This window comes from Muscardinus avellanarius (assembly GCF_963383645.1).
Source record: "Muscardinus avellanarius genome assembly, chromosome: 3".
NCBI lineage: Eukaryota > Metazoa > Chordata > Mammalia > Rodentia > Gliridae > Muscardinus > Muscardinus avellanarius.
Genome location: NC_137788.1, coordinates 118,523,905 through 118,547,464, shown reverse-complemented (window position 1 = coordinate 118,547,464; position 23,560 = coordinate 118,523,905). Strand labels below are relative to the sequence as shown.

At 45.8% G+C, this 23,560-nt stretch overlaps 1 protein-coding gene across 4 annotated transcripts; it reads right to left on the bottom strand.

Moving 5' to 3' along the window:
- Positions 1 to 826: 826 nt before the first annotated feature.
- Positions 827 to 20,901, bottom strand: ANP32E (acidic nuclear phosphoprotein 32 family member E; the record flags this gene model as incomplete). Of its 4 annotated transcripts, none has more annotated exons than XM_080692299.1 (7): positions 827 to 897; positions 3,333 to 3,384; positions 7,953 to 8,131; positions 12,006 to 12,171; positions 13,450 to 13,572; positions 14,852 to 15,001; positions 20,848 to 20,901. In XM_080692299.1, the coding sequence occupies 7 exons, from the start codon at positions 20,899 to 20,901 to the stop codon at positions 827 to 829; spliced, it is 795 nt and encodes a 264-aa protein (XP_080548425.1). The 4 variants fall into 4 exon arrangements, with proteins under 4 accessions (XP_080548425.1, XP_080548426.1, XP_080548427.1 ...); XM_080692300.1 differs by having other exon boundaries at positions 7,989 to 8,131; XM_080692301.1 differs by lacking the exon at positions 13,450 to 13,572.
- Positions 20,902 to 23,560: the final 2,659 nt, after the last annotated feature.

Here is a 23,560-nt window from a genome sequence, read left to right as displayed (position 1 = left end):
AATCAAAAGGGCTGGGGGTGTGGCTCAAGGTAGGCCACCCCTGAGTTTAATCCCCAGTATCACCAAAAAAAGGAAAAGGAAAAAGAAACATAAATTGCTGAGAGTAGAAAAGAATGCATGCCTGAACAAAACAGCCGTTGGCAAGTCATGGTCTGCAGCCTGAAGAAAGGGCTCACCCGCATGGTCATGGTATAAACGTTTCCTTCAAACATAAATTCTTATCAGTCACCACAAAAAGCCATGCACCTTACTGCTGAATAGAACCTTTATTATTCTGCTTCTACTTTCTAGCTTAACTCATGCGACAAAGAAACAAAAACAAAACACTCAAATATCCTTAGCTATAAAAAAGTCATCACCCACAAACTAAAGATCCCTGGATCACTTCTAAAAAAATAATCAACTCATCATTCAAGAGACTACTGTCATTTCATAGTAGAGCTGAGTAATTTCAGTTAATTTATAAATAACTTTAAAACCTTAGGAATGAAATGCACCCAACTGCACCTGTGTAAAAGCAATCCCGTTTTCATTCTGAGCTAAAAAGGACTTAACGCAACGAGCTCGGGTTAGAAAAACTAAGATTCTAAATAAATTGCTGGAGGATTTCACAATGAAAGTGTCAATGGAACGGTCTCTCTACATACAATAAAGATCATTAACAGACTAGTAAATCTTAATTGGAATGATAAGGCAAAAATAGTAAAACCACTTTCCTATAAAAAGTTACACATTCTCTTTTCTAAGGATAGCTATGGTACATGAAGAAACAGAGGCGATCACCCTGCTGCGCACCCGGAACGCTGGGAGCCGGTCTGAGGAGGATCTAGTCATCTTCTTCCTCGCCGTCATCTTCAGCGTCCCGTTTCCTCTTCTCCCCCCGGCCACCTTCCTCTTCTGGAAGCGTGGAAGGAAAAGTGGAAAAACCTCCGTTATTTGTTAAGTAAGAAAGTGTGCGTCGGAACGAAAAGTTAATGGCAAAAGAAAATTATAGGTTAAGTTTCCACTGGGAAATCTTCAAATTCTGTGTATAAACACACTTAACAACAGACTTAGAAATACATAAACGACAGCTTGCTGTGCACCCTTGTGGTCAAATCATGAAGTACAGATCAAGAAACCAGGCTTAGGAATGGAGGAACTGTTAGAACGCTTTCAAAATTATTTCAAAAGACCTAGATAGAGTACCGAAGAGCAAATCCAGAAGGGCATTATGTTGAGTTCAGCTTTCTCTTATAGGTAAGGCTTCACCCTCTCCAAATGAGGCCCTAAAAGTTTAATAAATTGAGCTCAAGGTCACTGTCTCTTCACTCCTGTTTTTTTGTTTTGGTGGTACTGGGGGTAGAACCCAGGGGCTCTTCTACCTCCGGGCTATACTCCCAGCCCTATTTTATATTTTATTTGGAAACAGGGTCTCGCTAAGTTGCTGAGAGCCTCACTAAGTAGCTGAGGTTGGCTTCAAGCCTGTGCGATCCTCCTGTCTCAGCCTCCCAAGTTCTGGCGTGCGCCACACCCAGCATGTTTTTTTTGGTTTTTGTGTTTTTTAAAGAAATGTCATAGCCGGGCGTGGTGGTGCACACTTGCAATCCCAGCGCTTGGGAGGCTGAGACAGGAGGATCCCACAGGTTCAAAGCCAGCCTCAGCTACTTAGTGAGACCCTGTTTCCAAATAAAATATAAAATAGGGCTGGGGTATAGCCCGGAGGTAGAAAGCCCCTGGGTCCAACCCCCAGTACCACAAATAAGTTATAACAGAGTGGTGGCACATACCTATAATCCCATTATTTGGGAGGGTTTTTTGTACTGAGGGTGTTTTGTTTTGAGGCTGGATGAAAACTTGTGCCCCTCGTCTCAGCCTTCCAAGTAATGGGATTATAAATTTACCCCACCACACCTGGCTTTGGGAAGTTGAGAAAAGAAGATCATAGGTTCAAGAATGGCCTCAGCAATCTAGCAACAACCTGACCAACATAGTGAGACCCTGTTCCAAACTGAAAAATAGGGCTGGGGATGTAGTCCAGGTAGAATGACCCTGGATTCAATCTCCAGTAACACAAAGTCAAATAACTAATTTTTAAAAATTGTTTTGAGCTTCACAATACTTGGGAAGCTGAGATAGGAGAATTGCAGGTTTGTGGCCAGCCTCAGCTACTTAGTGAGGCCCTGTTTCAAAATTAAAAAAAAAAAGATGGTAGCTGGGCGTGGTGGAACACGCTTATAATCCCCGCGCTTGGGAGGCTGAGACAGGAGGATCACGCAGGTTCAAAGCCAGCCTCAGATGGATTAAGAGACCCTGTCTCCAAACAAAATATAAAAATAGGTCTGGGAGTGTAGCCCAGAGGTAGAGGGCTCCTGGGTTCCATCCCCAGTACCACCACCAAGAAAAAGATGGTACTGGGTGTGTAGCTGGAAGATAGAATTTTTTTTGGTATTGGGGATGAAATTCAGAGGCATTCTACCTCCAAGTTATATCCCCAACCCAATTTTATTTATTTTGAAACAGTCTCACTAAGTAGAGCCAGGCTTAGCGGCACATACTTGTAATCCCAGTACTTGGGAGGCTGAGACAAGAGGATGGCAGGCTGAAGGACAGCCTCAGCTGCTTAGGTCCTCTGCAGCTTAGCAAGACCCTGTTTCAAAGTAAAGAATAAATAGGGCTGGGGGTGTAGCTTGGAGGAGAATGGCCCTAGACTCCATCCTCAGTACCACCAGAAAAAAGACATGTTATAAGCTGTTTGAGGAACGGGGATGGAACCCAGGGGCGTTGTACCTCCAAGCTACACCCCCAGCCCTATTTTTTTTTAGACTTTATTTTGAAACAGGGTTTCATTGAGTCGCAAAGGGCCTCAGTCAGCAGCTGGGGCTGTCTGCGAATCACCATCCTCCGGTCTCAGCCTCCCGAATGCTGGGATTACAAGCGTGTGCCACCGCGCCCGGCTTGAAAAGGATTCTTTTAACAAAAACTTGTAGTGCCGGGCGCGGTGGCGCACGCTTGTAATCCCTGTGCTTGGGAGGCAGAGACGGGAGGATCGCGCAGGTTCGAAGCCAGCCGCGCGCGCAGGCTTAGGAGACCCTGTTTCCAAATAAAAATGCAAAAATGGGTCTGGGAGTGTAGCCCAGAGGTAGAAGGGCTTCCGGGAACCCCAGTACCACCAAAAAAAAAAAAAAAAAAAAAAAAAACAAACCCGTAAACCTTCCAGCCTTGGTGAGTTCTATGATAAACATGAAAATTAAAGGGATCAGTAACAACCCGCATCACAGACTCACCGCCAACGCCCACGATAAGCACATGTACCTTTAATGTTAGATTTGCTTTGGGCTCACAGAACTCACCCTCGTCGTCGTCTTCTCCTTCTTCAACATAGTCATCGTCATCTTCTTCATCCTTCAGATTCAAATATTCAGTGTAAGAATAAACCAGGACATGAGTTTTTCACTGTTGACTCTAATCCCCCCAAAGCAAAGACACTCTGGTTATCCAGTGTTCCAACAACTACAGCCTCTTCTTCTTCCTCTTTTGCTGCTAGAGATTGAACCCAGGGGCATGCTACCTCTGATCTACACCCCCAGCCCTATTTTATTTTTTATTTAGAAACAGAGTCTAAGTGGATGCAAACCTCACTGAGTTGCTAAGGCTGGCCTCAGATCCGCGGCTCCTCCTATCTCAGCCTCCCAAACACTGGGGTTACAATGCAGTACAACCACCACCAGCCACACAGGGGCACTGAGCACTTGAAATAGAATCAGATAAGGAACTGAACTTTTAATTGTTCATAATTAATTTAAATAGCCGTATATGCGCCTACTGGCTACCATAATGGACAAAGAAACTCTGACTATTTTATAAATCAAGATAGCAGTGACCTGAATCCCAGCCACAATACGCCTAAATGTGTTGATTCAAGTCACTTCATTGCTCTGGTTTCTGGTTTTCTAGTCAATAAAAACAAAGCGTAGGCTGAGCACTTTAGCCTAAAAGTCTGAATCCAAAATGCTCCAAAAGTTAAAATTTTTTGAGCATCATCACAGTACCAAAAGTAAAAAATTACATACCTGACCTACCCTGATGGGCCACAGTCAAAATACATGTGCACTACCTGGGCCTGGCGCTGCACACTATAATCCCAGCACTTGGGAGGCTGAGGCAGGAGGATGCACAGGTTCGAAGCCAGCCTCAGCTACTGAGTGAGGCGCTCAGCAACTTCGAGAGACCCTGTTTCCAATAGGTCTGGGAGTGTAGCCCGGAGGTAGAAAGCCCATGGGTTCCATCCCCAGTACCACCAAAAATATAAATAAACAAACAAACAATCACATACACTTTCTGCTTCCTTCTAACTTTTTCTCCCATTTTTTTTGAGGCACTAGGGATTGAACTCAGAGGCATTCATTCTATCTCCAAGCTACACCTCCAGCCCTATTTTATGCTTATTTTGAAAGTCTCACCAGGCCGATGCGTCTACTTGCTGAGTCTGTCCTCAAAACGTGCGATCCTCCTGCCTCAGCCTCTACATACGAGGATTCCAGGTGTGCACCACCATGCCCAGCTCTTCTCATTTTGGTTTAACTCTTAATACTTAGCTTCTAAAAACAAGACTTTTTGTGTATGTGTGGTACTGGAGATTGAACTCGGGGCATTCTACATCTGAGGTACACCCAAACCCTTGGTGTGGTACTGGGGATGGAACCCAGGGGCATTCAACTTCGGAGCTCTACCTCCATCCCTATTTTTTTTTCTTTAATTTGAAACAGGGTCTCACTAAGTAGCTGAGGGTGGCTGTGAACCTGTGTTCCTACATGTGTGCCACCACGTGTGTGGTTCCTCTAAGGGTGTGCAACCACACCTGGTGTAATAAAGCAATATTTTATGAGAAAGCATAATACTAAAAATAATTTATGCTAATATAAAATATTGTCTGTGCCGGGAGTGGTGGCGCACACTTGTAATCCCCGCGCTTGGGAGGCTGAGACAGGAGGATCGCGCAGGTTTGAAGCCAGCCTCAGCTACTTAGCGAGGCTCTCAGCAACTTAGTGAGACCCTGTTTCCAAATAAAGTATAAAATAGGGCTGGGAGTATAGCCCGGAGGTAGAAAAGCTCCTGGGTCCCACCCCCAGTACCACACACACACAAATCATATATTCATATACATATGAATGGCCCCGCCTCTTAATGAGCTCACCTCATAAAAAACTGGCCAAATAAAAACTTATAAAAGTATCTACAGAAGCAGGGCATGGTGATCCCAATTCTTGGGAGACTAAGACAAAGGAATCACAGGTTTGAAGCCAGGCTCAGCAACCTAGTGAAATCGTTTCCAAGTAAGAAATAAAAATTGGGCCAAGGTATGGCTCGGAGTAAAATGTCTCTGGGTTCAGCCCTCACTATCACACACAGGAAAAAAGAATTTATAGGCAATAAAAAGCCTAACGAAGCCGGGCGTGGTGGTGCACGCTTGTAATCCCTGCGCTTGGGAGGCTGAGACAGGCGGATCGCACAGGTTCGAAGCCAGCCTCAGCTACATAGTGAGACCCTGTTTCCAAATAAAATATAAAATAGGTCTGGGAGTATAGCCCGGAGGTAGAAAGCCTCTGGGTTTCACCCCCAGTACCACCAAAAAAAAAAAAAAAAAAAAGCCTATTGAAGGTTTAAAGGTAACAGAGCAAGAAAAATAAGAAAAACAGCCGAGCGTGGTGGCGCACCCTTGTAATCCCAGCGCTTGGGAGGGTGAGTTAGGATCCCACAGGTTTGAAGCCAGCCTCAGCTACTTACTGAGGCTCTGTTTCCAAATAAAGTATAAATTAGGTTTGGGAGTATAACCCAGAGGTTGAAAAACTGAGTTCCACCCCCAGTACCACAAAAAAAAAGAAAAAAAGAAAGAAAGAAAGAAAGAAAGAAAGAAAGAAAGAAAGGGAAAAAGAATAGAAAATTTCGATAATGAGGTAACTCCAGATCTAAGTTTAAGAATAAGTTTACAGCCAGCGTGGTAGCGCAGGGTTGTAATCCCAGCATTTGTGAGGCTGAGACAAAAGGATCACAGTTTACAGACAGTCTCAGCTACTACTTAGTGAGGCCCTCTGCAACTCAGTGAGACCCTGTTTCAAAATAAATGAAAAATAGGGCCTGGGTATAGCTCAGAGGTAGAATGACCCTGGATTTCATCCCCAGTGCTGTAAAAAATAAATAAAAGTTTATGAGGCACGCCAGGCACTGTGGCACACACCTGCCACCCCAGGAGTTGGGAGGATGAGACAGTAGAATCGCAGTTTCGAAGCCAGCCTCAACAGTTTACTAGGCCCTCAGCAACTTACCAAGACCTTGTGTGAAAGTAAATAGGCCTGGGCGGAGCCCAGGCATGCTGATAATCCGCACACTTGTAATCCCAGCACTGGATTGGGGTTCTGGGAAAGCCTCAGCTACTTAGCCTCAGCTGCTTAGCAAGGGCCTTTGCAACTCAGTGAGACCGTAGCAAAAAATAAAGACTAAAAAATTTTAAATTTAAAAATAGGGCTGGGGGTGTAGCTCAGATGTACAATGTGCCTGAGTTCCATCCCCAGGACTGAAAATAAACGAATAAATAAATAGGGCTGGGTGTAACTCAGGGAGAAGACCCCTGAGTTCACTCCCTAGTATCCTCCCAAAATTTTCTCCCTTTTATCATACTATTCCTACTTCTTTATATTTATTTTTACCTCAGCACAAATAAAGTTTATCAGAAAACCGGGGTAAAAGTAATTTCAAATAGAGTACACAGTGTTTACACAGGCAGAAAGGCAAGTAATAAGATTGGTGTGACAATTTAATTTGGAATTGGGAGAGGGGGGGGAGAGGGAGAGAGAGAGAGAGAGGCACGGAGGGAGGGAGGGAGGGGCGGCCTGGGAAGGGAGCAGAGGCCGGATTTTAAAGGGTGTCCGTGTCTGCAGCAACAGGGAAACATTAAAGGGTTTAAAGACTGAGAGGATCACATTTGCATAACTCCTCAGGGAATGCTGCAGACTTTATTCCTAAGTGGTGAAGCTATATTCAGAGACCATTTAGAAAAGCTACTACAAGAGTACACGCAGCCGGGGCGTGGTGGCGCACGCTTGTAATCGCAGCATTCGGGAGGCTGAGACCGGAGGATCTCGGTTCGAGGACAGCCTCAGCTAGTGAGGCCCTTTGCAACTCAGTGAGACCCTGTTTCAAAATAAAGACTAAAAATCGGGCTGGGAGTATATCTCTCGGAGGTAGAATGCCCCTGGGTTGTTCCATCCCCAGTACCACAAAAAAAAGAGAGAAGAAAAAGAGTATAAAGCAAGAGATAACTGGAGGGAAGAAATTTAAATTTTTGTGAGTGCCTAAAATGTGCCAGGTTAGATACTTTACATGTATTAGCTTGTTAAACCCTAAAATAAAGAGCCGGGCATGGTGGCGCACGCTTGTAACCCCAGCATTTGGGAGGCTGAGACCGGAGGATCGCGGTTCGCGGACAGCTCAGCTACTTAGTGAGGCCCTCTGCAACTCAGTGAGACCCTGTTTCAAATAAAGAATAAAAAATAGGGCAGGGGGTGTAGCTCGGAGGTCGAATGCTCCTGGGTTCCATCCCCAGAAACCCCCCCCACACAAAAAAATTTCGTGAGTGCCTAAAATGTGCCAGGTTAGATACTTTACATATATTAGCTTGTTAAACCCTAAAACAATACTAATCAGGTTGATATGATGAAGCTGAGAAATTTATAAAATTAAAAATTATAAAATTTATAAACTGTTTCCACCACACCATGCCACTGAAGGCAGAATGGATTCAGAAGATCCCTGAAAGGGGAAACAGCAGGTGTTAAGGGCTGATGGATGCCATGTGGGGAAGGAGACGGTGGGAAAACCAGGCAGGAAACAGCTCTTGAATTTCTATGCAACGCATGTTTTATAGGACCAGCCCATGCCTAAAAAATTAATTTCGGCACACAGCATCTATTCACCTGAATTTCTTCTTTCATTAAATATGAGAGGCCCACCTCCTCTTCTGCGTCCCCCGCTTCTGAGGCCGCTTCCTCCTCCTCCTCCTCTTCCTCCTCCTCCTCTTCTTCTTCCTCCTCCTCCAATCCTTCGGGAGGGCCAGCTTCGTCTTCATCCTCGTCTTCATCGTTTTCATCTCCATCTTTAAAAAGATTGTAAAAGATGGGCAAAGGATGAACAAACGTCTCTTGCCAGTACACGGGTCCCTTTCACTCTTGCCAGATCCCGTCACGCGCTGCAGACAATGCAAAGTAGTTGAGGGCACCCAACTTTTTGTTAAGATGCCTTTGTGTGTGTGGCACTGAGGATTGAACCCAGAGGCATTCTACCTTCAAGTTACACATTGAGCCTGATTTTATTTTTTATCTTTTATTTTTTGCAGTACTAGAGATGGAACCTGGGGGAATTCAACCTCCGAGCTACACTCCCAGCCCTATTCTTCTTCTTCTTTTTTTTTTTTTGTGGGTCTGGGGGTGGAACCCAGGAGCATTCGACCTCCGAACTACACCTCCTGTCCTATTTTTTTATTCTTTATTTTGAAACAGGGTCTCACTGAGTTGTAAAGGGCCTAAGTACCTGAGGCTGTCTGCGAACCTGTGATCCTCCTGTCTCAACCTCCTGAATGCTGAGATTACAAGCGTGTGACACCATGCCCAGCTTTCCCTTTTATTTTTTTTATTTTTTATTTTTTTGATGGGTCTGGGGATGGAACCCAGGGGCATTCCACCTCCGAGCTACACCCCCTGCCCTATTTTTTATTCTTTATTTTGAAACTGGGTCTCACTGAGTTGCAGAGGGCCTCACTAAGTAGCTGAGGCTGTCCGCGAACCGCGATCCTCCAGGTCTCAGCCTCCCAAATGCTGGGATTACAAGCATGCGCCGCCACGCCCGGCTCCGGCTTTCCCTTTTATCTCTTTTAGTCTTCTGTTTGTCTAATAATTCATATTCATTATAAATTTTAGGATATTTTTCATCACTTCAAAGAAAAGCTTCAGCCAGGCTTGGTGGTACATACCTATAATCCCAGAACTCAGGAGGCTGAGACAGGAGGACTACAAATTCAAGGCCAACCTCAGCAACTTTATGAAATTTTGTTTCAAAATAAAAAGGGTTAGCCAGGTGCGGTGGCTCACACTTATAATCCCCGTGCTCAGGAGGCTGAGACAGGAGGATCACACAGGTTCAAAGCCAGCCTCAGCTAATTAGTGAGGCTTTCAGCAATTTAGTGAAACCCTGTTTCCAAATAAAATATATATTTAAAAAAATAGGTCTGGGCTGGGCGTGGTGGCGCACGCTTGTAATCCCCGCGCTTAGGAGGCTGAGACAGGAGGATCGTACGGTTCGAAGCCAGTCTCAGCTACTTAGTGAGACCCTGTTTCCAAAAAAAAAAAAAAAAAAAAGGTCTGGGAGTATAGCCCGGAGGTAGAAAGCCCCTGGGTTCCATCCCCAGTACCACAAAAAATTTTAAAAATTAAAAAAAAAAAAAAAGGGTTGAGTTGGGCATGGTGGCACACGCTTCTAATCCCAGCATTTAGGAGGCTGAGACAGGAGGACTGCGGTTCACAAACAGCCTCAGCTACTTAGTGAGGCCCTCGACAACTTAGTGAGATGCTGCAAAAGAAAGGATAAAAAATAGCCAGGCATGTTGGCGCACGCTTGCAATCCCCATACTTGGGAGGCTGAGACAGGAGGATCGCGCAGGTTCAAAGCCAGCCTCAGCTACTTAGTGAGGCTCTCAGCAACTTAGTGAGACTCTGTTTCCAAATAAAATATAAAAAATAGGGCTGGAGTATAGCCTGGAGGTAGAAAGCCTCTGGGTTCCACCCCCAGTACCACCAAAAATAAATAAATAAATAAATAAAAATTTAAAAAATAGGGCTGGGGGGTGTGGCTGGGAGGGAGAAGGCCCCTGGGTTCTATCTCCGGCATCACAAAATAAATAAATAAATAAATAAATAAATAAATAAATAAATAAATAGAGTTTAGAGTATATGGGTGTATAGTAGCTCAAAGATAGACTGCACACAGGTTCAATCACCAGACAATACATATTTTAAAAAAAGCCTAGAGCAGACATATAGGACAGTAGATTAGTAGTGTGAGATCCAGGGTAGGGACTGTCAATGGTATGGGGCTTGTGTGTGTGTTTGTGTGGCTGGGAAGTGAACCCAGGGGTATTCTACCTCTGAGCTACACTACAACCCTATATTTCATTCTTTATTTTGAAATATAGAGTCTCAAGCCTGGTGTGGTGGTACATGCTTATAGTCCCAGTACTTGGGAAGCTAAGACAAAAGGATCCCGGTTCCTGGACAGCCTCACCTACTTAGTGAGGCTCTTTGCAACTTAATGAGACTCTGTTTCAAAATAAAGAATAAAAAGTAGGGCTGGAGCCTGGTGTGGTGGCACACGCTTGTAATCCCAGCATTTGGGAGGCTGAGACCTGGAGGATCGCGGTTCGCGGACAGCCTCAGCTACTTAGTGAGGCCCTCTGCAACTCAGTGAGACCCGGTTTCAAAATAAAGAACAAAAAATAGGGCAGGGGGTGTAGCTCAGAGGTCAAATGCTCCTGGGTTCCATCCCCAGACCCGCAAAAAAAAAAAAAAAAAAGTAGGGCTGGTGGTATATCTCAGAAGTAGAATGCTTCTGGGTTCCATTCCCAGTACTCCAAAAATATAAAAAATAAAAAATAGGGAGGCTGAGACTGGAGGACCGTGGTTCGCGGACAGCCTCAGCTACTTAGTGAGGCCCTCTGCAACTTAGTGAGACCCTGTCTCAATAAAGGATAAAAATATAATAGGGCCGGGTGTGATGGCGCAGACTTGTAATCCCTGCACTTGGGAGGTAGAGACAGGAGGATCGTGAAGAGACCCTGTTTCCAAATAAAAATAAAAAATAGGTCTGGGAGTGTAGCCCACAGGTAGAAGGGTAGAAGGGTTTCCAGGAACCCCATTACCACCAAAATAAATAAATAAATAAATAAATAAATAAATAAATAAATAAATAAATAACAGGGCTGGGGGCGTAGCTTGGAGATAGAATGCACCTAGGTTCCAGCAGCCCAGGTACCACAAAAAAAGAAAGAATGAAAGAATGAAAGAAAGAAGGAAGGAAGGCAGGCAGGCAGGCAGGCACAGGGTCTCACTAAGTAGCTGAAACTGATAGTGAACCTGCAATCCTCCTTTCTCACCCTCCCAAGTACTGGATTACAAGCCAGCACCACCACCCCCAGCTTCATTCACGTGTGTGTGTGTGTGTGTGTGTGTGTGTGTGTGTGTGTGTGTGTGTGTGTTACTACAGAACCCCATGGCATTCTGACTCCAAGCTATATCCCCAGCCCTATTTTTTTTTTTTTTTTTTGTGGTACTGGGGGTGGAACCCAGAGGCTTTCTACCTCCGGGTTATACTCCCAGACCCATTTTTTATATTTAATTTGGAAACAGGGTCTCACTAAGTTGCTGAGAGCCTCACTAAGTAGCTGAGGCTGGCTTCGAACCTGTGCGATCCTCCTGTCTCAGCCTCCCAAGAGCGAGGATTACAAGCGTGCGCCACCATGCCCGGCCCTATTTCTTATTCTTTACTTTGAAACAAGGTCTCACTGAGTTGCAAAGGGCCTCACTAAGTAACTGAGGCTGTCCAGGACGATCCTCCTGTCCCAGCCTCCCAAAAGCTGAAATTACAAGCGCGCACCACTATGCCCAGCTATTCTTTTTTTTTTTTTAAGTACTATTTAGTAAACTGCCACTATCAATGGGTAGTGGTTCCACAAGTTCATACAGAGATAAAATTTCATGGAGTTTCATATTCTAATAATCATTAGATTCCCTGAAACTATTAGAAATCCTTTTGAAAGAAATAAAATACAGACTAGAGCTGTGAGTTTTTAAATATTTCTTCTTTACTAATTATCTTGTGTGGTGTTTTTCTCCAGGCCTAAGTCTCCAGGCCGATCTAACTTAGGTAACCACAGTAAAGGCTACGGTCACGACACATTTATGAGAAATAAGAATGCTTACCCTCGTCGTCTTCCTCTTCTGAGTCTGGCGCTTCATTATCCTCCTGATCAAATCCATCCAAGTAGGTGATTTGCTGAAGCAGCTCAAAAATACTCTCTCTGTAATCTTCCAGGTTTGTGATCTCACAGTTAAACAAGTCAAGACTTTTCAAATTTTTAAGATTTTGCTGAAAACAGAAAGTTAAAATTTAATCCAGAAAACATGGGATTTGTAGAGAGAATCAAAATTATAATGAAAGGTTATTCTATCTAGTACAAGCAACTTCTTTTTTTTTTTTTTTTTGGTGGTACTGGGGTTCCTGGAAGCCCTTCTACCTCCGGGCTACACTCCCAGACCTATTTTATACTTATATTTGGAAACAAGGTCTCTTAAACCAGCTGAGGCTGGCTTCGAACCTGCGTGATCCTCCTGTCTCCGCCTCCCAAGCTCGGGGATTACAAGTGTGCGCCACCACACCTGGCAGGCAACTCTTAATTAGCCCTTGGCATAAAAGTTCCACAAAAGTAAAAACTATAGCCAGGCATGCCACAACTGTAATCCCAGTTCTTGGGAGGCTAAAACAGGAGAGTCAAAGGTTCCAGGCCAGCCTCAGCCACATAGGGAGACACTTTTTCAAAATTAAGATGGCACATCATTATATTCCCAGTATTTAGGCCGGGCGTGGTGGCGCACGCTTGTAATCCCCGCGCTTGGGAGGCAGAGACAGGTGGATCGCGCAGGTTCGAAGCCAGCCGTGCTGGCTTAGGAGACCCTGTTTCCAAAAATAAAAAATAGGTCTGGGAGTGTAGTCCGGAGATAGACGGGCTTCCAGGAACCCCAGTACCACCAAAAAAATAAAAATAAAAAATAAAAAAATAAAAAAAAATAAAAATATTCCCAGTATTTGGGAAGCTAAGACTGGAGGATCGTGGTTCAAGGCCAGCCTCAGCTACTTAGCGAAGCCCTCTGCAATCCAGTGAGACTGGTTTCAAAATAAAGAATAAAAAATATGTCAGGGGTTGTAGCTCGGAGGTCGACGGCCCCTGGGTTCCATCCCCAGACCCGGGCATGGTGGCCCACACTTGTAATCCCAGCACTTGGAAGACTGAGACAGGAGTGTGCAGGTTCAAAGCCAGCCTCAGCCTCACCCAGAAACTTACTGAGACCCTGTTTCCAAATAAAATATAAAACAGGTCTGGGAGTGTAGCCTGGGGGTAGAAAGCCCCTGGGTTCCATCCCCAGTACCACAAAAAAAAAAAAAGACGAATAAATACAAAAATGCACCTGGATATTTTACTCTAAAGGAAAAGAAACATATTACCTGTCTATAACACAACATATAAGAAATTCAGACATTTTAAGAGTTAAAGAGAAATTAATAAGACAGAAGAAATTAATAAAATAGAAACTGATCTCGGAAAACTGAACTCAAAAAAGCAAGTGCAGAGACAAAAATTCCACTTACCAGAGCTTCTACTGTACTGAGATCTTTGATTTTGTTCCCACTCAGGTTGAGGTAGGTAAGATTGGGACATTTTTCTGCTAGGACTTCCAAGCCTCCAGAAATCATATTGTCACTAAGCTCCAACTATTAAACATAAGGAAAAAACAATGATAAAGGCTTAGAAGAGTTCTAAGAGTTTAGAAGTAGACCCATTTGGGTGCACAAAGCCCCAGGATCCATCCCCAGCACCAACCGGAAGACAGAAAAAATATATAATTCTCTCTAGCTTAGAGACAGCCACCACAAAACCATTCATTTCCATCTGCCAAAGAATACATCAGAACCCCTCTATATTTTTTTGTGGTACTGAAGATGAAACACTGGAGCTTTCTACCTCTGAGCTACACCCTCAGCCAATTTTATTTACTTATTATTTTTATTTAAAACAGGGTCTAAGTTGTGGAGGGCCTCACTAAGTAGCTGAGGCTACCCATGAACCTGGGATCCTCTTATCTCAGCCTCCCAAGTACTGGGGTTACAGGTGTGTGCCACCATGCCTGTCTAGCACCCCTATATAATGGGGTCCTAATTCAGCTTTGGTTTCCAGTTGTTACATTTAGATTTTATGATTCAGAAAAAAATCTTTGGATTTTACACCCAAATTTTTCATAAAGTGATTTCACTAAAAGCTTAAATTTCTAGCCTGGCATGGTGATGTACGCATGTAATCCCAGCATTTGGGAGGCCGAGACTGGAGTTTCACGGATCGCGGACAAACTCAGCTACTTAATGACGTCCTTTGCAATTCAGTGAGACCCTATTTCCAAATAAAATATATTAAAAAAAAAATAGGTCTGGGAGTATAGCCTGGAGGTAGAAAGCCCCTGGGTTCCACCCCCAGTACCACTAAAGAAAAAAAAAAAAAAAAACAATAGGGTGGGGGTGTAGCTCAGAGTTAACATGCCGCTGGGTCCCATCCCCAGTACCACAAAAAAAAAATAAGTAAAAGCTTACATTTCTAAAAGCAATTCCAAGACCTGATTCTAAAATAATATAAAACCCTTTTTCTTTGCTAGAAACTTAAATATCTCTTCTAACAAGACAGAATGGTCATTTAATTTCTTGGTCAAGAAATAGACTCACACAAGCCGGGCGTGGTGGCGCACCCTTGTAATCCCAGCACTTGGGAGGCTGAGACCTGGGGATCACAGTTTGTGGGCACCCTCAGCTACTTAGTGAGGCCCTGCACAACTCAGTGAGACCCTGTTTCAAAATAAAGTATAAAAAATTGGGCAGGGGGTGGAGCTCGAAGGTAGAATGCCCCTGGGTTCCATCTCCAGACCCACCAAAAAAAAAAAAAAAAAAAGACTCACATAACCCTGAGCATTGAAATCATGACGCTTGTACTTTAACCTCAACTTACCTTTCGAAGTTTATTTAAGCTGGGAAGCTGGGCCAGCGAACTTAATTCCACATTAGCCATACTCAGAAACTCCAGTTCTTTAAACGTGTCATTCAGACCTTCAATTTCCCCATTGACACACAGGCAATTATCAAGGACTAATTCTGTCACCTGTAAGAGGGAATGTATTCATGATTATTTGGCTTGCAATTTGTGTATCAACAGACCTGGGTCTTAACACTGAAAACATGAATATTAAAAATATCAAGAAATAAGCCGGGCATGGTGGCGCACGCTTGTAATCCACATGCTTGGGAGGCTGAGAGGAGGATCGCACAGGTTCGAAGCCAGCCTCAGCTACTTAGTGAGGCTCTCAGCAACTTAGTGAGACCCTGTTTCCAAATAAAATATTAAAAAAGTCTGGGAGTATAGCCCAGAGGTAGAAAGCCTCTGGGTTCCACCCCAGTACCACCAAAAAAATAAATAAATAAAAATAAAAAATAAAAATAAAAATATCTAGAAATAAATCAAGCCAGGCATGGTGGCACACACTTTAATCCTAGTACTTAGGAGGCTGAGACAGGAGAATCGCAGGTTCAAAGGATAGCCTCAACTACTCAATGGTACCTTGTTCCAAAATAAGAGAATAATATAGGTCTGGGAGTATAGCTCAGAGGTTGAATACCCCTGGGCTCAATTCCTAAACCACACAAACACCAATAAATAAAAATATCATTTGGGAGGCTGAAACAGGAGGATCACATAGGTTCAAAGTCAGCCTCGGTTATTTAGTGAGGCTCTCAGCAATTTAGTGAGACCCTGTTTCCAAATAAAATATAAAATACATCTGGAAGTAGAGCCTGTAGGTAGAAAGCCTCTGGGTCCCACCCCCAGTACCACCAAAAAAATAAAAATAAAAATAAAAAAATAAATAAATAAATAAATATATATATATATATATATATATATATATATATATATATATAAAGCTGGACAAGGTGGAACACACTTGTAACCCCAGTACTTTGAAGGCTGAGACAGGATGATATGGGTTCAAGGCCAGCCTCAGCTACTTAGTTAGGCCCCGGTTCAAAAAAAGAGAATAAGCTGGGTATGGTGGCACAAGCTTGTAATTCCAGCTTTTGGGAGGGTGAGACAGGAGGGTCGAGGTTCAAGACTGTCTCAACTACTTAGTGAGGTCCTTTGCAACTCAGTGAGACCCTGTTTCAAAATAAAGAATAAAAAATAGGGCTGGGGGTGTCACTCAGAGGTAGAATGCCCTTGGGTTCCATCCCCAGTACCTTGAAAAAACAAAACAAAAATAAAGAATAAAAAATAGGGCTGGAGCCAGCTGTTGTGGTACACACTTGTAATTCCAGTATTTGGGAGGCTGAGACAGGAAGATGCAGGTTCACAGCCAGCCTCAGTCAGCTACTTAGTGAGGCCCTCCGCAACTCTGTGAGACCCTGTTTCAAAATAAAGAACAGCCGGGCATGGTGGCACACACTTGTAATCCCAGCATTCAGGAGGCTGAGACCCGAGGATTGCGGTTCACAGAAAGTCTCAGCTACTTAATAAGGCCCTCTGTAACTTAGTGAGACCTGTTTCAAAATAAATAAAGCCAGGCGTGGTGGCGCAGGCTTGTAATCACCCCCCCACCCTGCACTTGGGAGGCAGAGACAGGAGGATTGCACAGGTTCGAAGCCAGCCTCTCTGGCTAAAGAGACCCTGTTTCCAAATAAAAATATAAAATAGGTCTGGGGTGTAGCCTGGAGGTAGAAGGGATCCATCCCCAGTACCACCAAAAAACAAGTAAATAAATAATTAAAAAAAATAGGGCAGGGGGTGTGGCTCGAAGGTCAAAGGCCTCTGGGTTCCATCAGTAGGTCCACAAAACAGAAAAAAGGAAAAAAGAAAAAAAATCAGGCTGAGGGTATAGCTTGGAGGTAGAATGCCCTTAGGTTCAAGTCCCAGCACACACACACACACACACACACACACACAAAAAAAAAAAAAAAATAATAATAATAATAATAATAATGCTGGGTGTGGTGGCGCACGCTTGTAATCCCCGAGCTTGGGAGGCTGAGACAGGAGGATTGCGCAGGTTCAAAGCCAGCTGCGCTGGCTTAAGAGACCCTGTCTCCAAATAAAATATAAAATAGGTCTGGGAGTGTAGCCCAGAGGTAGAGGGCCCCTGGGTTCCATCCCCAATACCACCAAAAAAAAATAAAAAATAAAATTAAAAATAATAAGACCGAGGCCTATTCTACTCAGAGGTAGAATGGCCCTGGGTTTACTCCTCAGTACTAAACAGTCTCAAAACAAGAACTGAAGCCAGGTGTGATGGCGCACACTTGTAATCCCAGTCCTTGGGAGGCTGAGACAAAAAGATCACAGGTGTGTGGCCAGCCTCAGCAATCTGTAAGGCCCTCTGCAACTTGGTGAGACCCTGGCTCAAAATAAAGAATAAAAAATCAGTTTGGAGGCCGAATGCCCCTGGGGGTTCAATCTTCAGTATCGCAAAAAATAAATAAATAAAAAATAAACTGGGCTAGAGATGGAGCTCACAGGTAGGGTAGCCCAGAGTTCAACCCCTAATACCAAGAAAAGGGAAGGACAGAAAGAAGAGAAGAAAGGAAGGTCAATCCCCTAAACCAGATATGGTGGGTGGTGTCTATAATCCTCGCTACTCAGAAGGCTGAGGTGGGAGGACCCTAGAAACCAGGAGGGCTGTGGCGGCACACACTGATAACCCCAGTACTTGGGAGGCTGAGACAGGAGGGTCACAGTTTCAAAGCCAGTGTCGCAAATTAGTGAAACTCAGTTTCCAAGTTAAAAAAAAAAAAAAGTCTGAAGGTGCAGCTGGTAGGTGGAAGGCCCCTGGATTCTACCCCCTTTATGGAAGGAAGGAAGGAAGGAAGGAAGGAAGGAAGGAAGGAAGGAAGGAAGAGCATTCTACCCTCTGAGCTATATCTCCAGCCCAAGGTTTTATTAAACTGCGGAGGCTGGTAGTGAAGCTGCAATCCTGTCTCAGCCTCCCAAGTACTGGGATTATAGGCATATGCCACAACACCCAGCTAAAAAACAAAACTGGGTGGTGGGGGGGGGTTTGTACCACTGGGGATGGAACCCAGAGGCATTCTACCTTGGAAACAGGGTTTCCCTAGGTTGCTAAGGATCTACTTGCTGAGACTGTCTTTGAACCTGTGATCCTCCTGTCTCCCATACAGGGATTACAGGTGTGTGCCACCAGGCCCGGCTTAAAAACAAACTTTGAATGGGGCGTGGTGGTACACGCTTGTAATCCCAGCATTTGGGAGGCTGAGACAGGAGGATTTCAGTTCACAGCCAGCCTCAGTTACCTAGTGAGACCCTTTGCAACTCAGTGAGACCCTGTTTCAAAATAAAGAATAAAAGATTGGGCTGGGGTGTAGCTCAGAGGTAGAAGGCCCTGGGGTTCAATCCATAGTACCGAAAAAAAAAAAAAAAAAAAAGATCCTATGTGAAGTATGTTTCTGACCCTGATGAGAAAAATCCTCAAAATATAGGAATACTTTCTACCTCGGAACTACCCCTCTAGCCCTTTTTAATTTGAAACAGAGTAAGTTGCTGAGGCTGGCCTGGAACCTACAATCCTCCTGTCACAGCCTCCCAACTAACAGGTATACATTTATGCAAGGAGGGGGCACCTGGGCTCACTGGAAAAGATTCAAGCGAAGTACACCAAAAAAAAAAAAAAAAAAAAAAAAAAAAAAATCAGGAAACTGTTCCATCACTTTTCAATTTAAACATCTTATCCTTTAATGATAAATACCATTATTATTAAAAAAAAAAAAAAACAACCCTTGTTATCCTTCATGAACAAATGTCACAGAGCTCTGTCTGGGATAGCACAAGTTTTGGGTGTTATTTGAGGCCAAACAATATCACCCAGAACAATACATCCTTGACAAAATGTTATTTCTTCCTGCCACTCCAGTAGCATTTTGTAGACTTTTCCCCATTCTTAAGGGGAGGAGGCTCTGGATTCCCTACTAGGTCAGAGTTGGAGTAACAAACCTGACTTGCTGATGTGTGCCAAAACGGGCTTAATTTTAAGGGGAAGACAGGAGCCCTGGTTCTGTAGTCCCAATGTGAAAAAGTATGTTTACTTAAAAGCTAAAAATCAACACACAAGTCATCCTATGTGAGTATGACTTTGACATAATTATTTCAATAAACAGATGGCATCATGATCTCCCATTTAGAGATGAGGAAACTCAGGTCGAGAAAGCAAGAATGACTGGCCCTGGGTCACATAATTAGTATGTTGCAGAGCTGTGCTTTCCCTCTACCGGCCACTTCGATTTGGCGTTAGAAAACCAGTTCTCCCACTTGAGCAAATCACTACATTGCCCTCAGACGCTGTTTTGGAGTCTCTGGATTCTGGAACAATACAATCCACCTTATAAGTTTGTCCCCAAAAGAAAAGTAAATAAACGCGACAAGTGTTTTGTAAACTGTCTATACAAATAGGAGAGACTGTAACTGCACCACAGGGAAGGGGGACCTCGAGAAAAGCTAAGTCCTGCAGCCCCCAAAGCTGGCGAGGAGATTATTAAGGCTCAGTATGTAAAAAAAAGAGTGGTGGGACCAGGATCTTTCCTGTAGGGGGGGCACCCGCAATGCTGGAGACTGACCCCAGGGGTGGTCTCCTTCAGAGCTACACCGTAGCTCTTTTTTTTATTTTTTGTTTTTGAAACAGAGTCTCGCTAAGCTGCTGAAAATGTCCTCGACCCTGTGATGTGATCCTCCTGTCTCGGCCTCCCAAGTACGGGGATAACTGGCTTGTACCCCACCACGCCCAGCTGGACAAGTCCATTTTTGTGCCCCAAGACATGAAAAAAAAAAAAAAAAAAGAGAGAGAGAGAGAAAGCATTCTAAACGTATGTTTCTGGGAGACCGCTTTTAAAGTTTTATTTCGTTTGTTTTTCTGGAGTCCTTAAGAATAAACTCTTTAAAAAGTTCAAGTTCGGCCGGGCGTGGTGGCGCCCGCTTGTAATCCCAGCGCTTGGGAGGCTGAGACGAGAGGATGGCACAGGTTCGAAGCCAGCCTCAGCTACTTAGTGAGACCCTGTTTCTAAATAAATTATATTTTTAAAAAATAGTGCTGGGGGGTGTAGCTCGGAGGTAGAAAGCCCCTGGGTTCCACCCCCTAGTGCCACCAAAATAAGTAAATAAAAAAGTTCAAGCTCTCTCCGGGATGAACCTGCTAGCAGCGAGTGTTTCTCCCACCCTGCCCCCTGCCCATTTCAGGGAAACCGGACAAAAACAAAAGTACAAGAAAGATCCCACTCCGCGCGGCGCCGCGGGGGCCGGACCCCTTCCCACGCGCGCCCCCGGCGGCCCGCAGCCCGCTCCTCGGCTTCTTCGGGGGTCGCGGGCCGCGGGGCCCGGGGACCGGCAGGGTCGCCCCCCGCCCGCCTTTTCTCCTCCCGGGGCGGAAACGCCTCCCGCCGGACCCCCGAAAAGTTGCCGCGACCCCGCCCCACGTGGCCGGCGGCCTCGGCACCAGGCGACCGCGGCGGGCGCGCACCGCGGGCTCGGAGCCGCCTTCGGGGCCGGGGTCTCACTCGGGGCGGGATCGCGGGCGGGGCCGCCGAAGCCGGGCAGCCGGGCAGCCGGGCAGCCGGGCCAGGCGGCGGCCCCCTGACCCAGATGCGGCGGGCGCGCGGCCGCCCCGGGGCCCCGCCGACCCCGGCCCGCGACCCCCAAAGGACCCCGAGCCGGCGGCGCCGCGGAAAAGTTGCAGCAACTTGGCGGGGGTCGCGCCCCGCCGGCCGCCCGCCCGCCCGCCGCGGGGTCCCCGCGCACAGAACGCCCCTCGAAACTTAAGCCCTTCGCCATTTTAAGTAGAAGCCCCGGCGGGGTGAAACTTGGGCGCCCGGCGCCCCCGGGTCGCCGCCCGGCCGGGCGCCCGCCCCCCGCCCGGGACCCCCGACGGCGGCCGCGGGCCGGGGGCTGAGTCATCCCACCTCCTCCGGCGCCCGGTTCCTCAACTCCAGGTTAATCCTCTTCTTCATCTCCATGTCCTCCTCCTGCGCCGCGGCTCCGGCTCTCCGCCTGGCCCCTCTCCTGCCTTCCCCACCACCCCCAACCCTAGAGCCGTACAAGATTTCGAAATGAATGAAAAGAAACGCGATTCTAAACGCCCACTACCACCAGATAGGTGTGTGGGAGAAAGAAAAGAACGGCAAATGGAGTCCGAGGAGTTGGGACGGTAACTCGGCGGCCCCCACCTCCTTGTCCACACACCCGCGCGCGCGCACACACGCACGCATACACACACACGCACACGCGCGCACACACACACACCAGCAGTTCCTTCCCCTTCAATGGCTGCTCGGAGACTGAGCCTCCATGACACGGCACCGCCAACCCCCTGGCCTACACTCCACCCACCTCCCGGGCTTATTGGTTGGGCTCTTAGCGTCACACTCTTCCATTGGGCGAGGTAAATGTCTATCAGGCTTCAGGGAGGCCCCGGACCAGAAACTCTGTGTCTATTGGCTATGACCAAGCGCGCAGTTAACTCCGATAGGTCGCGGAGAGTGTATGTCCCGGCGAAATAATTTTGAATCCCAGTAGCCCCCCTCCTTTTCTTTGTGTAGTTGGCGCGCTTTCCCTAGGCGCTCGGACGTTTTTGATGTGTTGTATTTGTTTCTCGTTTTTAGGGTGCTGCTGCTGTTGTTGTTTTTCTCTTCTGGCTTTAGCGGTAAAGGGAGGGAGAAGACCTTCCTGCTTGCCCAAGTTGCGAGACTGGAAATTCAGCGCACGACCCGACACGCACCCGCTCCCGCTGGCGCCAAGGCTCAGCTGCTTTGCAGCCGAGGTGTGCCAAGGCGTACGCATCGCTTAGAATCCTTTAGAGCGTGGCACTGCCTTGCCGGGCACAGGCTTCTCACGGTGCTTGTGTCCTGTGATACAGAACCTGAGGCAGGAAAAAGATGGTTATTTCCACTTGCATCGTGCAAGACAATGACTTTGAAAGAAGTTGAGTGAAACAGATAAGTTAGGATCCTTTAAGTGAAACTATCCTGCAGGATTTATTACTAAGGCTGATAATAAACCTTGGAGGAAAAACAACGCTGGCCTAATGAAAATCAGTCTTCATTCGCGTAGAACAGGACCGCAATGCCTCTTCTCTCTAATTTTCCTTTGGTTAGTGTCCATGGGAATCCGTAGATAAAGTGTACTTTTTAAAGTCTATGGGGGATATAAAAGACTGGGATAGAATGATTTTTTTTTAATTTTTGAAGGTCTAAGGTCTAATTTTATTTACTTCTTGCTTAAATTCTGTCTGCATGCCCTTACACCATTTCTATAAACATCCAAAGAAATTCCAGATGATTTGGGGAAAGAAGTGAGTGATGCCGGGCCGGGTGGTGCACGCTTGGAATCCCAGCATCTGGGAGGCTGGGACAGGGGGATTGAGATTCACGGATAGCCTCAGCTACTTAGTGAGGCCCTCTGCAACTCAGTGAGACCATGTTTTAAAATAAAGAACAGCCGGGTATGGTGGCGCACGCTTGTAATCCCCGCGCTTGGGAGGCTGAGACAGGAGGATTGCACAGGTTCGAAGCCAACCTCAGCTACTTAGTGAAGCTCTCAGCAACTTAGTGAGACCCTGTTTCCAAATAAAATAGAAAGTAGGTCTGGGAATATAGCCTGGTGGTAGAAAGCTCTGGGTTCCACCCCCAGTACCACCACAAAAAAAAAATTAAGGCTCGGGGTGCAGCTCCGAGGTAGAGACAGGAGGATGGCGGTTCGCTGATAGCCTCAACTAGTGAGGCCCTTTGCAACTCTGTGAGACCCTGTTTCAAAATAAAGAATAAAAATAGGACTGGAGGTGTAGCTTGGAGGTAGAATGCCCCTGGGTTCCATGCCCAATACCGCAAAATAAAATAAAATAATAAAAGGCTAAAAAATAGGACTGGAGGTGTAGCTAAGAGGTACAATGCCCCTGGGTTCCATCTCCAGTAATGAAAAAAAAAAAAAAAAATTTTTTTTTTTTAAAGAGCCTGAGTGGCCGGGCGTGGTGGCGCACGCTTGTAATCCCCGCGCTTGGGAGGCAGAAACAGGAGGATCAGGCAGGTTCGAAGCCAGCCCCGCGCGCTGGCTTAGGAGACCCTGTTTCCAAATAAAAAATGTAAAAATAGGTCTGGGAGTGTAGCCCGGAGGTAGAAGGGCTTCCAGGAACCCCAGTACCACCAAAAAAAAAAAAAAAAAAAAAAAGAGCCTGAGTGTTAGCCGGGCGTGGTGGCGCACGTTTGTAATCCCAGCATTCGGGAGGCTGAGACCTGGAGGATCGCGGTTCGCAGACAGCCTCAGCTACTTAGTGAGGCCCTCTGCAACTCAGTGAGACCTGGTTTCAAAATAAAGAATGAAAAATAGAGCAGGGGGTGTAGCTCGGAGGTTGAATGCCCCTGGGTTCCATCCCCAGACCCGCCAAAAAAAAAGAGCCTGAGTGTTGTTCCAAAGTAGAATGCTCCTGGATTCTATCTCCAGTAGCATAAATAAATAAATAAATACGCTGGGCTGGTGGTGAATGCCTGTAATCCCAGGACTTGGAAGGCTGAGACAGAAGGATTGCAGGTTCAAGGTCAGCCTCAGCAATTTAGCAAGACCTTGTCTCAAAATTAAAAATAAGAGCCGGGCTTGGTGAAACACGTTTGTAATCCCAGCATT